Source organism: Anarrhichthys ocellatus, unplaced genomic scaffold, assembly GCF_004355925.1.
Source record: "Anarrhichthys ocellatus isolate YVR2014 unplaced genomic scaffold, GSC_Weel_1.0 scaffold76, whole genome shotgun sequence".
Taxonomy (NCBI): Eukaryota; Metazoa; Chordata; class Actinopteri; order Perciformes; family Anarhichadidae; genus Anarrhichthys; species Anarrhichthys ocellatus.
In genome coordinates this window covers 1,225,015-1,236,963 of record NW_022280106.1, presented here as the reverse complement: position 1 = coordinate 1,236,963, position 11,949 = coordinate 1,225,015, and the positions used below count along the sequence as shown (strand labels likewise).

Genomic DNA, 11,949 nt, shown 5'->3' with positions numbered 1-11,949 from the left:
GTAGTAGCCTAATGCACAGTTGCCCAAATATTCTTGAATAACAGTGAATACCTGTTATACCTGGAGATTTAAGCCATGCTTTCTAAATATGAACCAAACGCAAGGATGCTATCTGGATTTTCCCATATGCATCATCATGAAATTGTATGTTAAAAGCATTGCCATGTTTTCAAAAGGCCAATTTTTTGGCTTGCAATACCGCCATGTAGCTACTGTACCTGAGTTTTTCTGCCTGTAGTTGCTAGGGGAAGTGACGCCAGCAGCTTTCACGGTGGAGGAAACAAATCGGACAGTGGAGCGACGCTACGAAAGATTAGGTGTAGTCTATCCGCAAAATCCGCCTCCATCCTTTAAATTTGGGGCAATAATGACCCCCCAAAATACGGATAACATAAACTACGCGTTTCGCACTATCGAATGATATCGATATTTTAAGTCTTCGTTTCCCAGAAAGATAAAAAAGGGATGGTGACATTTTGCATTGTTACAATAGGAGCTGGGATGATTGTGGGGGGCGGGGGAATGTGAATTAAGGGTTAGGGTTGTAAAGCAGTCAAGGAAGGAGGACTAACCGAGGCAACGTAAACAAAAGATTCAAAGCTTAACATTACCGATACGCAACGTTTAACTACCGAGATACACACACGAAGCAACAGACGTAGTTAACGTTTGCTATTAACGAAATGGAGCTGAGAGTGGGGAACCGATACAGACTGGGCAGAAAAATCGGAAGTGGTTCTTTCGGGGACATCTATTTAGGTAAGGAGTGGAATGTGTTCTCTTCAACTTCACAAACCAAATGTTACCCGTGTATTACCTGTGCTTTATGAGCAAGCTGTTAAAACATGTCACAGTCCGAATTTCATTAACGTTCATATCCTGGTTTTATTAACCTATAGCTAACGTTAATTGTTACTTCTCCTTGAAGATACCTCTGTGTCGCCAAGTTAACGAACGTTACTGTAACGTAAGGATTTATCAATTCGATGTTAATTGAAGAACCATGACCGATTTGAGGCATTGCAGGCATGAAGAAACTGCAGGTGAAGACAGCTAACGTTAGCTTGTTTAACTGGCATTATGCTGGATACGAGCAGTGAACACTTCAAACTACTGCTGGCTTTTTAGAAGCATCTTTCTAAACACACAGCGGCCAGGTTACGGTTTGTAACGTTACTGTAGAAGAACTGAGCTGAGTAGAAGCAGGTGTCTGCTTGTAACGTTAGCCTCACGGTTCTCATCGAGACAATCCCCACGGTCGTCCGCCGTGGCCTTATGTTATAACCGCTTAAGTGTCACAGGCGTTCACTTCCAGTTTAATGACAAACTACAGCTGGACAGTTGTGATAGCTGGCGGACAGCCGGTAGAGTACAGCTGTAACGTTACCGCAGAGGATATTTAGTGTAACGCAGCTCTGTTCGTCAACAAACCGATGATACAAGCTAGTTTAGTCCTGAATCCTCCACATACCAGTTCACAGCTCTACGGTCCGTAAGCACAGTATTTAAATGATATTCTTCAGAGTCAAACAGGGTTGTTGTGACTCCTTCTCTTAGTTCTGTTGTCATTGTGTTCATCTCTATATAGCTGCAACAAGCTGTGAGAAATCCTCTAGATCAGGGGTCTTCAACGTTTTTCAGGCCAAGGACCCCCAAACTGATAGAGAGATGGAGCAGAGACCCCCAACCATATATATTGTATGCAATTGTGTTTTATATTAAACTGGGCCTAGTGGCATGTATAAACATACATCTTTATTGTGCATTCAATACTAAGCTATTCAAATAGTACACAGGTTCATATATTCATGTTTTTATTTTAAACATGTGCAAGGTACAGTGAGTAGTGAATTGTCTGTCAATTGCATGATAATCATGCAAACAAGCTATTCAAATTGATGTTTTCATTTTAAACATAAATGTGGAAACGAAAATGAGTGATGGCCTATTAGTGCCACTGCTATGCATAAACATACCTGTTATCTTGCATACAATACTGAACTATTACAATAATGGACAGATTCATGTTTAGACAATTATTTTTATTTTTTTTGTAATCAACCAAAAATTTCGCGGACCCCCTGTTGAAGACCTCTGCTCTAGATGGTTTCCCTAGGCTCACCACTTGTGTACAGCTGTTTTTAGTATTATAGTATAATAAATAAATATATATTAATAATAATAATAATAATACTTAGTATTACAGCACAACCCACCCTGACACTTCAAATTACTGCATCACACTGTCGCTTTTCTGCCTTTTTAAAATTGTCTCTGACAAAATGTAAACGGAGATGAACATACACAGTGGCTTGTCGAGCACATTTCACATACAACAGCCAAGAGTTTTATTTAGCTATTCACAGAATAAATTACATCTGATGGGTGTCACCGTAGCCATACAGTCAAATAAAGGAGTAGCCTGAGCTGGCTGGACCCGTGCCGTCTGGAGGAAGAGGCAGCTAGACTGCTAGCTTCACACCTGAGGTTAACCCGATTAACAGAAGCTAGTGAACCTACCACAACCAAACTACCAGCCTCTCTGTTTCCCAAGGTGGCTTCATTTAGTTTCTATCATCCATTCGATGTGTGACATGGATTTACTGTTGAGTAGTCATGTGAATGTGTTTGTGATCACACTGGGCAGACTGGTTTTTCCAGTCCAGTCAGTCCAGGCATCAGTTAGCTCTCAGGCAAAATAGCCTTTGATATGCAGGCATAGGAGACTTCTCAGGGTCAGTTTATATCTATATGTTGTTTTTTATATCATATTTACAGAACCTGTAATCTGATGTTGACATGTTTCTGTATTGGCACAGGATTAATTCAGCTGCCGTACTGTAACTGAACTAAGAACTTGGGCTCTGTCCCAAAAGCCCACAATTTGTGTCACAGCCTGTGCACCCAGCAGTTACCGAACACAAAAGCCACAACTCATAATTTAGTGTTTCTCTGCCAATATTCAAAGTAAGCCTATTGTTTAACCTGTTACATGTTAGACAATCTGGCATTTTAGCTTGATAAACAACTAAACTGATTTTCTGTCAGTGAATACACTAAAGAAACACTAAAACCCTTTTTCCCTCATGTGACAAATTCATAAAATGTTTTGTTTGTTTTTAAGTCCGTTTCATAATACTAGCAGAAGTACTAAATATAATACAGCATCAAATTTACAGAATCATAATGTAATGTTTTTCCGCTTTCTTCTCATCTCTGCTGAGTTGCACATGCTCAGTGCAGATCAGGTACCTTCAGTGATAACGTTACAGGACTAGATATATCAGAAAATACCGCACAAGCATAGACAATGTGATAAATACATCCTTACTCACAGCATTCAAATATACATTTGAAAAGAGGAAGCAGCAAGCTGTCAAACAACATGTCAGGTTATTCAAGGTAATCTCTTGGTAACAGTTTTCATTACAAACAATTCAAGTGTTAGCGGTGGATATTTCAGAAGTCTTGTCAGATAAAACTGAAGCTATCTATATAACCAGATGACTAGGTTTGTATGTGGTGTTTCTTCTTGTATCATGGGTGAACTGATGGATTAAAGTAACCATGTGTATTAACATTTGTCCTTTTCCAGGCACAGATATTTCAGTGGGTGAGGAGGTTGCGATTAAGTTGGAATGTGTGAAGACCAAACACCCCCAGCTCCACATCGAGAGCAAGATCTACAAGATGATGCAAGGAGGAGGTGATGTATCAGCTCACAATACTGCTACTCAATACTGGGTTCTTCATCTCTCATTGGACTTCTGTGCTGCATCTCAGTTTCCATCTCCTCATCATCCTCCTATGTGATTTCTCGACCCACCACGGTCTTCCTACTCCATGTAGATGTCATTGATCCATGAGTTCAATAGCTAGTGATCTACAAAGCTGAGGGAGAGAGACTGACTGCAACATTCAATCAGCTCACATCCTTATGTTGTGTTCACACCAAACGCCAAGCAAATCTTTTACTTTACATACCAAGTCAATGCAAAGACGCTAATGGACGCAAGGAGATGCAAAATCATGCCGGGTGGTTAGAATGATGCTCCACAAATAACGCAAATTCGCCTCATTCGCGTATTCACATGATCACGCTAGTAATGTGAATAAACACAAGTGATCACGCTAGTAATGTGAATAAACACAAGTGATCACGCTAGTAATGTGAATAAACACAAATGATGTGAACACAGCATTGGTTACTCTGATCCTGAAGCCACACTTATAGGTAAAGGGACACAACTGGAAGTGATTTAATCCTGAAAGTATGGCCTCAAAAAATGTACTGTGTGTGTGTGTGTGTGTGTGTATATACAGTTGTGTGAAAAAGTGTTTGCCCCCTTCCTGATTTCTTATGTTTTTGCATGTTTGTCACACTTAAATGTTTCAGATCATCAAACAAATTTAATTATTAGACAAAGATAACACAAGTAAACACAAAATGCAGTTTTTAAATTACGGTTTTTATTATTAAGGGGGAAAAAAAATCCAAACCTACATGGCCCTGTGTGAAAAAGTGATTGCCCCCTAAACCTAATAACTGGTTGGGCCACCCTTAGCAGCAACAACTGCAATCAAGCGTTTGCGATAACTGGCAATGAGTCTTTTACAGCGCTGTAGAGGAATTTTGGCCCACTCATCTTTGCAGAATTGTTGTAATTAAGCCACATTGGAGGGTTTTCGAGCATGAACCACCTTTTTAAGGTCATGCCACAGCATCTCAATCGGATTCAGGTCGGGACTTTGACTAGGCCACTCCAAAGTCTTCTTTTTGTTTTTCTTAAGCCATTCAGAGGTGGACTTGCTGGTGTGTTTTGGACCATTGTCCTGCTGCAGAACCCAAGTGTGCTTCAGCTTGAGGTCACGAACAGATGGCCGGACATTCTCCTTCAGGATTACAACAGCAAGTCTTCCAGGTCCTGAAGCAGCAAAACAGCCCCAGACCATCACACTACCACCACCATATTTTACTGTTGGTATGATGTTCCTTTTCTGAAATGCCGTGTTACTTTTACGCCAGATGCCAGATGTAATGGGACATACACCTTCCAAAAAGTTCAACTTTTGTCTCGTCAGTCCACAGAGTATTTTCCCAAAAGTCTTGGGGATCATCAAGATGTTTTCTGGCAAAACTGAGACGAGCCTTTATGTTCTTTTTGCTCAGCAGTGGTTTTCGTCTTGGAACTCTGCCATGCAGGCCATTTTTGCCCAGTCTCTTTCTTATGGCGGAGTCATGAACACTGACCTTAATTGAGGCAAGTGAGGCCTGCAGTTCTTTGGATGTTGTTCTGGGGTCTTTTGTGACCTCTTGGATGAGTCGTCGCTGTGCTCTTGGGGTAATTTTGGTAGGCCGGCCACTCCTGGGAAGGTTCACCACTGTTCCATGTTTTCGCCATTTGTGGATAATGGCTCTCACTGTGGTTCGCTGGAGTCCCAAAGCTTTAGAAATGGCTTTGTAACCTTTTCCAGACTGATAGATCTCAATTACTTTGTTTCTCATTTGTTCCTGAATTTCTTTGGATCGCAGCATGATGTCTAGCTTTTGAGGATCTTTTGGTCTACCTCACTTTGTCAGGCAGGTCCTATTTAAGTGATTTCTTGATTGAGAACAGGTGTGGCAGTAATCAGGCCTGGGTGTGGCTAGAGAAATTGAACTCGGCTTTCCAAAGATGTGATAAACCACAGTTAATTTATGTTTTAACAGGGGGGGCAATCACTTTTTCACACAGGGCCATGTAGGTTTGATTTTTTTTTTTTCCTTAATAATAAAAACCTTCATTTAAAAACTGCATTTTGTGTTTACTTGTGTTATCTTTGTCTAATATTTAAATTTGTTTGATGATCTGAAACATTTAAGTGTGACAAACATGCAAAAAAATAAGAAATCAGGAAGGGGGCAAACACTTTTTCACACAACTGTATGTATGTATGTGTAGGTATGTATATGTGTATATATGTGTATGTATGTATGTATGTGTATATGTATGTGTATGTATGTGTATATGTATGTATATGTATGTATATATGTATATGTATATATGTATATGTATGTATGTATATGTGTGTGTGTATGTATATATGTGTATGTATATATATGTGTGTATGTATACATACATACATACATTTCAAATCATAACACCACAAAATATGTGGTGGAATGGGTGGCTCCATTGCTAGTGTTTCCGCTTTACAGCGCAGCCTGTTTGCCTCCTGCCACCGTGAATAATAGGAGTGGGATAGAGAATCTGAATAGGGCAAACTGTTACAACTCATGCACATCATCAAACGCTTGGTAACCTCCCTAAGTGATGCTACTGCAGGCGACTTCACCTGTTCAATTCAATTTATTTTGTATAGCCCCAAATCACAAATTTGCCTCAGGGCTTCACAATCTGTACACCTGCGACATCCTCTGTCCCAGGACCCTCACATCGGAACACTGTTGCTTGTGTTAGGAGATCTTTGCCTTCAGCAAGTGAAGTATATCAATCGGAGGTGTTCCATTTTTTTGTTCTCACCATTGGAATTGTGTTTACTACCATGTTTTTGCAGTGGGCATTCCAACCATAAAGTGGTGCGGAGCAGAAGGTGACTACAACGTGATGGTGATGGAGCTGCTGGGGCCCAGCCTGGAGGATCTCTTCAACTTTTGCTCCCGCAAGTTCAGCCTCAAGACAGTGCTGCTGCTCGCTGATCAGATGGTGAGACTGCCTACTCACTCCACTCACTCACTCACTCACACACTCTCTCTCACACCTTCTGACCACTGCCTGCACACATCCCAGTGTCCTCTCAGATTACATCACACTTTCTAGCAGTGACCCAGAGCAGCTGGCAATGAGAGCAGAAAGGGCTTCAGTGTTTATCTGGGCACGTCATTGGGACATACTGTATGTGCAGTTCAGTGCTACTACCATTTAAAATCTTTTTCTGTTACATCAATTTTGTAAATTAAATGTGCTATGTTTAACTTGAACTGCTACGTTCACAACTATTACATTACTGCTAACTTCATACTCATCGTCACACATGCCCTCGCCCGGACACTCGCTAACGTTAGGCCAGGCTTGCAACACACTGGGGGACACACAGGTCATTTGAGTTGATTCCGCATCTAAACTAGGAGACTCACTGGGAAGTGGCTGCATGTGTCCGCAACAATGCACACAACGTTGTGGCTGATAACTTTAAATTATGAATTTAACCTGTTTGTGCATCCTGTAATCGTTGCACTTAAACCACTGCACCATGCATGCAACGCACTAATCTTGTCGGTTAACAGTTGATGATGATGATTGGGTACCAAGGGTCAACATAAGCATCGTAGTTTGCTCTCATTTACATCATGGTCATCAAGTTCAGTCGGTATTAATCGGCCCTGGTTATCAAAATGTGACTTGACTGGTGTACAGAAGGAGCTGTCAGACCGAGGTGAGTGCACAGCTGTTAGGCTGGCGCTTGCCGAAATAGCCTCATATTAATGTGGTGTAGCGACCTAATTATTGTGTTCTTCTCCATTACAGATCAGTCGCATTGAGTACATTCACTCCAAGAACTTCATCCACAGAGATGTGAAGCCTGATAACTTCCTGATGGGTCTGGGCAAAAAGGGCAACCTGGTCTACATTATTGACTTTGGCCTGGCTAAAAAGTATCGTGACGCTCGCACACACCAGCACATCCCCTACCGCGAGAACAAGAACCTGACTGGCACTGCACGCTACGCCTCCATCAACACACATCTGGGGATTGGTAAACAAAACACACTGAACTGGCACATTACTGCAATTAAACCATTTCTGACTGCAGTCATGACTTTAACATTTCTTTTCTTCTCTTCATCCTTCCTGTCCCCCTCTACAGAGCAGTCGCGGCGCGATGACCTGGAGTCCTTGGGCTATGTTCTCATGTATTTTAATCTGGGCTCGTTGCCCTGGCAAGGCCTCAAGGCTGCCACCAAGAGGCAGAAGTATGAACGGATCAGTGAGAAGAAAATGTCCACCCCCATTGAGGTGCTTTGCAAGGGATACCCCTGTGAGTCTCAACTTATTTATTTATCAGTTATTGCATAATTCTACAGTGGGTACGGAAAGTATTCAGATCCCTTTAAATTTTTCACTCTTTGTTTCATTGCCGCCATTTGCTAAAATCAAAAAAGTTAATTTTATTTCTCATTAATGTACACTCGGCACCCCATCTTGACAGAAAAAAACAAATGTAGAAATTTTTGCAAAGTTATTAAAAAAGAAAAACTGAAATATCACATGGTCATAAGTATTCAGACCCTTTGCTGTGACACTCATATTTAACTCACATGCTGTCCATTTCTTCTGATCCTCCTTGAGATGGTTCTACTCCTTCATTGGAGTCCAGCTGTGTTTAATTAAACTGATTGGACTTGATTAGGAAAGGCACACACCTGTCTATATAAGACCTTACAGCTCACAGTGCATGTCAGAGCAAATGAGAATCATGAGGTCGAAGGAACTGCCCAGAGACAGAATTGTGGCAAGGCACAGATCTGGCCAAGGTTACAAAAGAATTTCTGCAGCACTCAAGGTTCCTACGAGCACAGTGGCCTCCATAATCCTTAAATGGAAGAAGTTTGGGACGACCAGAACTCTTGCTAGACCTGGCCGTCCAGCCAAACTGAGCAATCGTGGAAGAAGAGCCTTGGTGAGAGAGGTAAAGAAGAACCCAAAGATCACTGTGGCTGAGCTCCAGAGATGCAGTAGGGAGATGGGAGAAAGTTCCACAAAGTCAACTATCACTGCAGCCCTCCACCAGTCGGGGCTTTATGGCAGAGTGGCCCGACGGAAGCCTCTCCTCAGTGCAAGACATATGAAAGCCCGCATAGAGTTTGCCAAAAAACACATGAAGGACTCCCAGACTATGAGAAATAAGATTCTCTGGTCTGATGAGACCAAGATTGAACTTTTTGGCGTTAATTCTAAGCGGTATGTGTGGAGAAAACCAGGCACTGCTCATCACCTGCCCAATACAATCCCAACAGTGAAACATGGTGGTGGCAGCATCATGCTATGGGGGTGTTTTTCAGCTGCAGGGACAGGACGACTGGTTGCAATTGAAGGAAAGATGAATACAAGTACAGAGATATCCTGGAAGAAAACCTCTTCCAGAGTGCTCTGGACCTCAGACTGGGCCGAAGGTTCACCTTCCAACAAGACAATGACCCTAAGCACACAGCTAAAATAACAAAGGAGTGGCTTCGGAACAACTCTGTGACCATTCTTGACTGGCCCAGCCAGAGCCCTGACCTAAACCCAATTGAGCATCTCTGGAGAGACCTGAAAATGGCTGTCCACCAACGTTCAGCATCCAACCTGACGGAACTGGAGAGGATCTGCAAGGAAGAATGGCAGAGGATCCCCAAATCCAGGTGTGAAAAACTTGTTGCATCATTCCCAAGAAGACTCATGGCTGTACTAGCTCAAAAGGGTGCTTCTACTCAATACTGAGCAAAGGGTCTGAATACTTATGACCATGTGATATTTCAGTTTTTCTTCTTTAATAAATTTGCAAAAATTTCTACATTTCTGTTTTTTTCTGTCAAGATGGGGTGCTGAGTGTACATTAATGAGAAATAAAATTAACTTTTTTGATTTTAGCAAATGGCTGCAATGAAACAGAGTGAAAAATTTAAAGGGGTCTGAATACTTTCCGTACCCACTGTATATCTACCGATGGCAATCAAGAACTGGTTGGTCACTTCCATCAGCTGAGAAATGTCTTCTCCCTCTCTGTCACAGCTGAGTTTGCAACCTACCTGAATTTCTGTCGTTCCCTGCGCTTCGATGACAAGCCGGACTACTCGTACCTACGGCAGCTCTTCAGAAACCTGTTCCACAGACAGGGCTTCTCTTATGACTATGTCTTTGACTGGAACATGCTCAAGTTTGTGAGTACTAATCAGAATGTCTGTGGGTTTGAAACATCAGCCACAATTTGTACTTCAAATGTTGATCAGTATTTGTAGATACCTGCTGTGATTCAGATTAGCCGTTGTGACTATGTTAGCATGCTGACGTTAGCATTTAGCTCAAAGCATAGCCTCACAGAGCTAGCGTAGCAGTAGTCCTGTTTTACTGTTGACTCATTGTTATTGCCATACACAGGGAGCCAACCGTGCAGCAGAGGAAGCAGAGAGAGAGCGCCGGGACCGAGAGGACAGGCTGAGGCACGGCAGGAACCCTGTGGCCCGAGGAATACCTGCTGCATCAGGACGGCCACGAGGAGCCCAGGACGGAGCTCCGCCCACCCCTCTAACTCCTACCTCCCACACAGGTGAGTTCACTCCAGCCATCTGTCCCTGTGACGTGATCCTGATGCAAATGCTGTAAAACGCATCAGCGTAGTGTGAAGTGTTTCATGATTTTAAGGCTAGAATCCAGGGGTTTACAAAATGTTCTTTGTTCCAACTGTCAGCAGTAGAATTGTGGAAATAGTATAATAATAATTATATGTATGGTGTTTTCATGACTTTCAGCTTTCATTTTATACTTGGATTTAGCTATAGTTGATATAAAGTTGACAACAATAATGCACTTTACCTTATTTTGTTTCAAGCTTTTTTTTTTCTTATCAATAAGGTGTGAAGAAAAATGTCATTGCATAAACTCTGGCATTTAAATCCAAAACCAAAGCCAGTCCCTTTTGTATGGAATATGATGCATATAGGGCAGTATTTATATCATTTCTTGATGGTGGTCTTTGTTTTTGCTCTCTGGTCTACAGCAAACACGTCCCCTCGACAAGTGTCTGGGATGGAGCGTGAACGAAAGGTCAGCATGCGACTGCACCGCGGCGCTCCTGTCAATGTGTCATCATCGGATCTAACAGGACGGCAGGACACGTCCCGCATGTCCACCTCACAGGTACAAGACACCCTGAAGACACACTTTGTCCCTTCTTTTAGTGTCTCTTAACCCACTAGCTTGAGCAGAAAGAGGAAACTTAGCAAAGATAAGTCCAGGCTAGGCTCGAAGAAGAAGCAGCTATGTTCTGAGTATGCAGGTGGTAGTTCTATTTCATCCTTACTGACCGCCAGAGGCAGTGCTTAACACTGGATATCTTCTCTCTCTCGCATGCGCAGTTCGAGTATTTATATCAACAAAGTTACCTGTGACCTCGGATGACCCCCGTCATCTATAAGTTCTGGTGTCATCCTGAGATCAGTCCTTTTTCATCTTCTCGCTACGCAGGCTAGCTACCATGGTAGCATAAGCTTAAACAAAGATGTGTCTACGATCAAAACATATTAGAGCTTGTCGCTGTAGCCTTGTGACCACCGGTCGGAGTTGCGGATATCTCGCCCTCCAAAGGCTGCGACAAGCTGTCCCTCTTAGGAGGGAATGGCGTGTTTCACAGTTTCCCCCGTGCCTGCTGTACTTGAGTTTCTACAGTCCCTCCTGGATAAGGGTCGGTCTCCCTCTACCCTTGGAGTATACATGTCATGGCCGCTATTTCGGGGCAGCATACTAAGGTCGACAATGACACAGTAGAGAGCCACAGACTGGTGTCCCTCTTTCTAAAAAGGGGCTCTGCGATTGCGTCCCCCGAGCGCCCTGAAGGCCCCTGCATGAGAACTACCCTTGGTACTGGACACCCTATGCTTGCCTCCTTTTAAACCCCTGGCACAGGCGGAGGAGCCGAGATGGCTATCAGCCAAAGCGCTTTTTCTCCTTGCCATCACGTCAGCTAAACGTGTAGGCGAGCTGCATGCCCTGTCGGTGAATGAATCATGTCTGAGGTGGAACTCGGATGGCTTGGGTGTCACTTCGTGGCCTAATGCAGCGTTTCTCCCAAAGGTGTTGACACGCTCACATATCAACCAGCCTATCCAGCTCGTGCAGTTTGACACCCCGCCCCCCCCATCAGGAGAGGAGAGGTCAAGGCTGCTGTGCCCAGTGCGGGCCCTCAGAG

At 43.0% G+C, this 11,949-nt stretch overlaps 1 protein-coding gene across 3 annotated transcripts in view; it reads left to right on the top strand.

Moving 5' to 3' along the window:
* Positions 1-272: 272 nt before the first annotated feature.
* Positions 273-11,949, top strand: part of csnk1db (casein kinase 1, delta b) — an 18,233-nt gene continuing 6,556 nt past the window's right edge. For all 3 annotated transcript variants that reach the window (XM_031873902.1, XM_031873903.1, XM_031873904.1), the window contains exons 1-8: positions 273-759; positions 3,596-3,706; positions 6,559-6,707; positions 7,530-7,758; positions 7,870-8,040; positions 9,777-9,925; positions 10,143-10,311; positions 10,762-10,901. In XM_031873902.1, the coding sequence (XP_031729762.1) occupies positions 684-759; positions 3,596-3,706; positions 6,559-6,707; positions 7,530-7,758; positions 7,870-8,040; positions 9,777-9,925; positions 10,143-10,311; positions 10,762-10,901 (1,194 nt within the window). In that variant the 5' untranslated portion in view covers positions 273-683. The remainder of the gene's footprint in view (positions 760-3,595; positions 3,707-6,558; positions 6,708-7,529; positions 7,759-7,869; positions 8,041-9,776; positions 9,926-10,142; positions 10,312-10,761; positions 10,902-11,949) is intronic.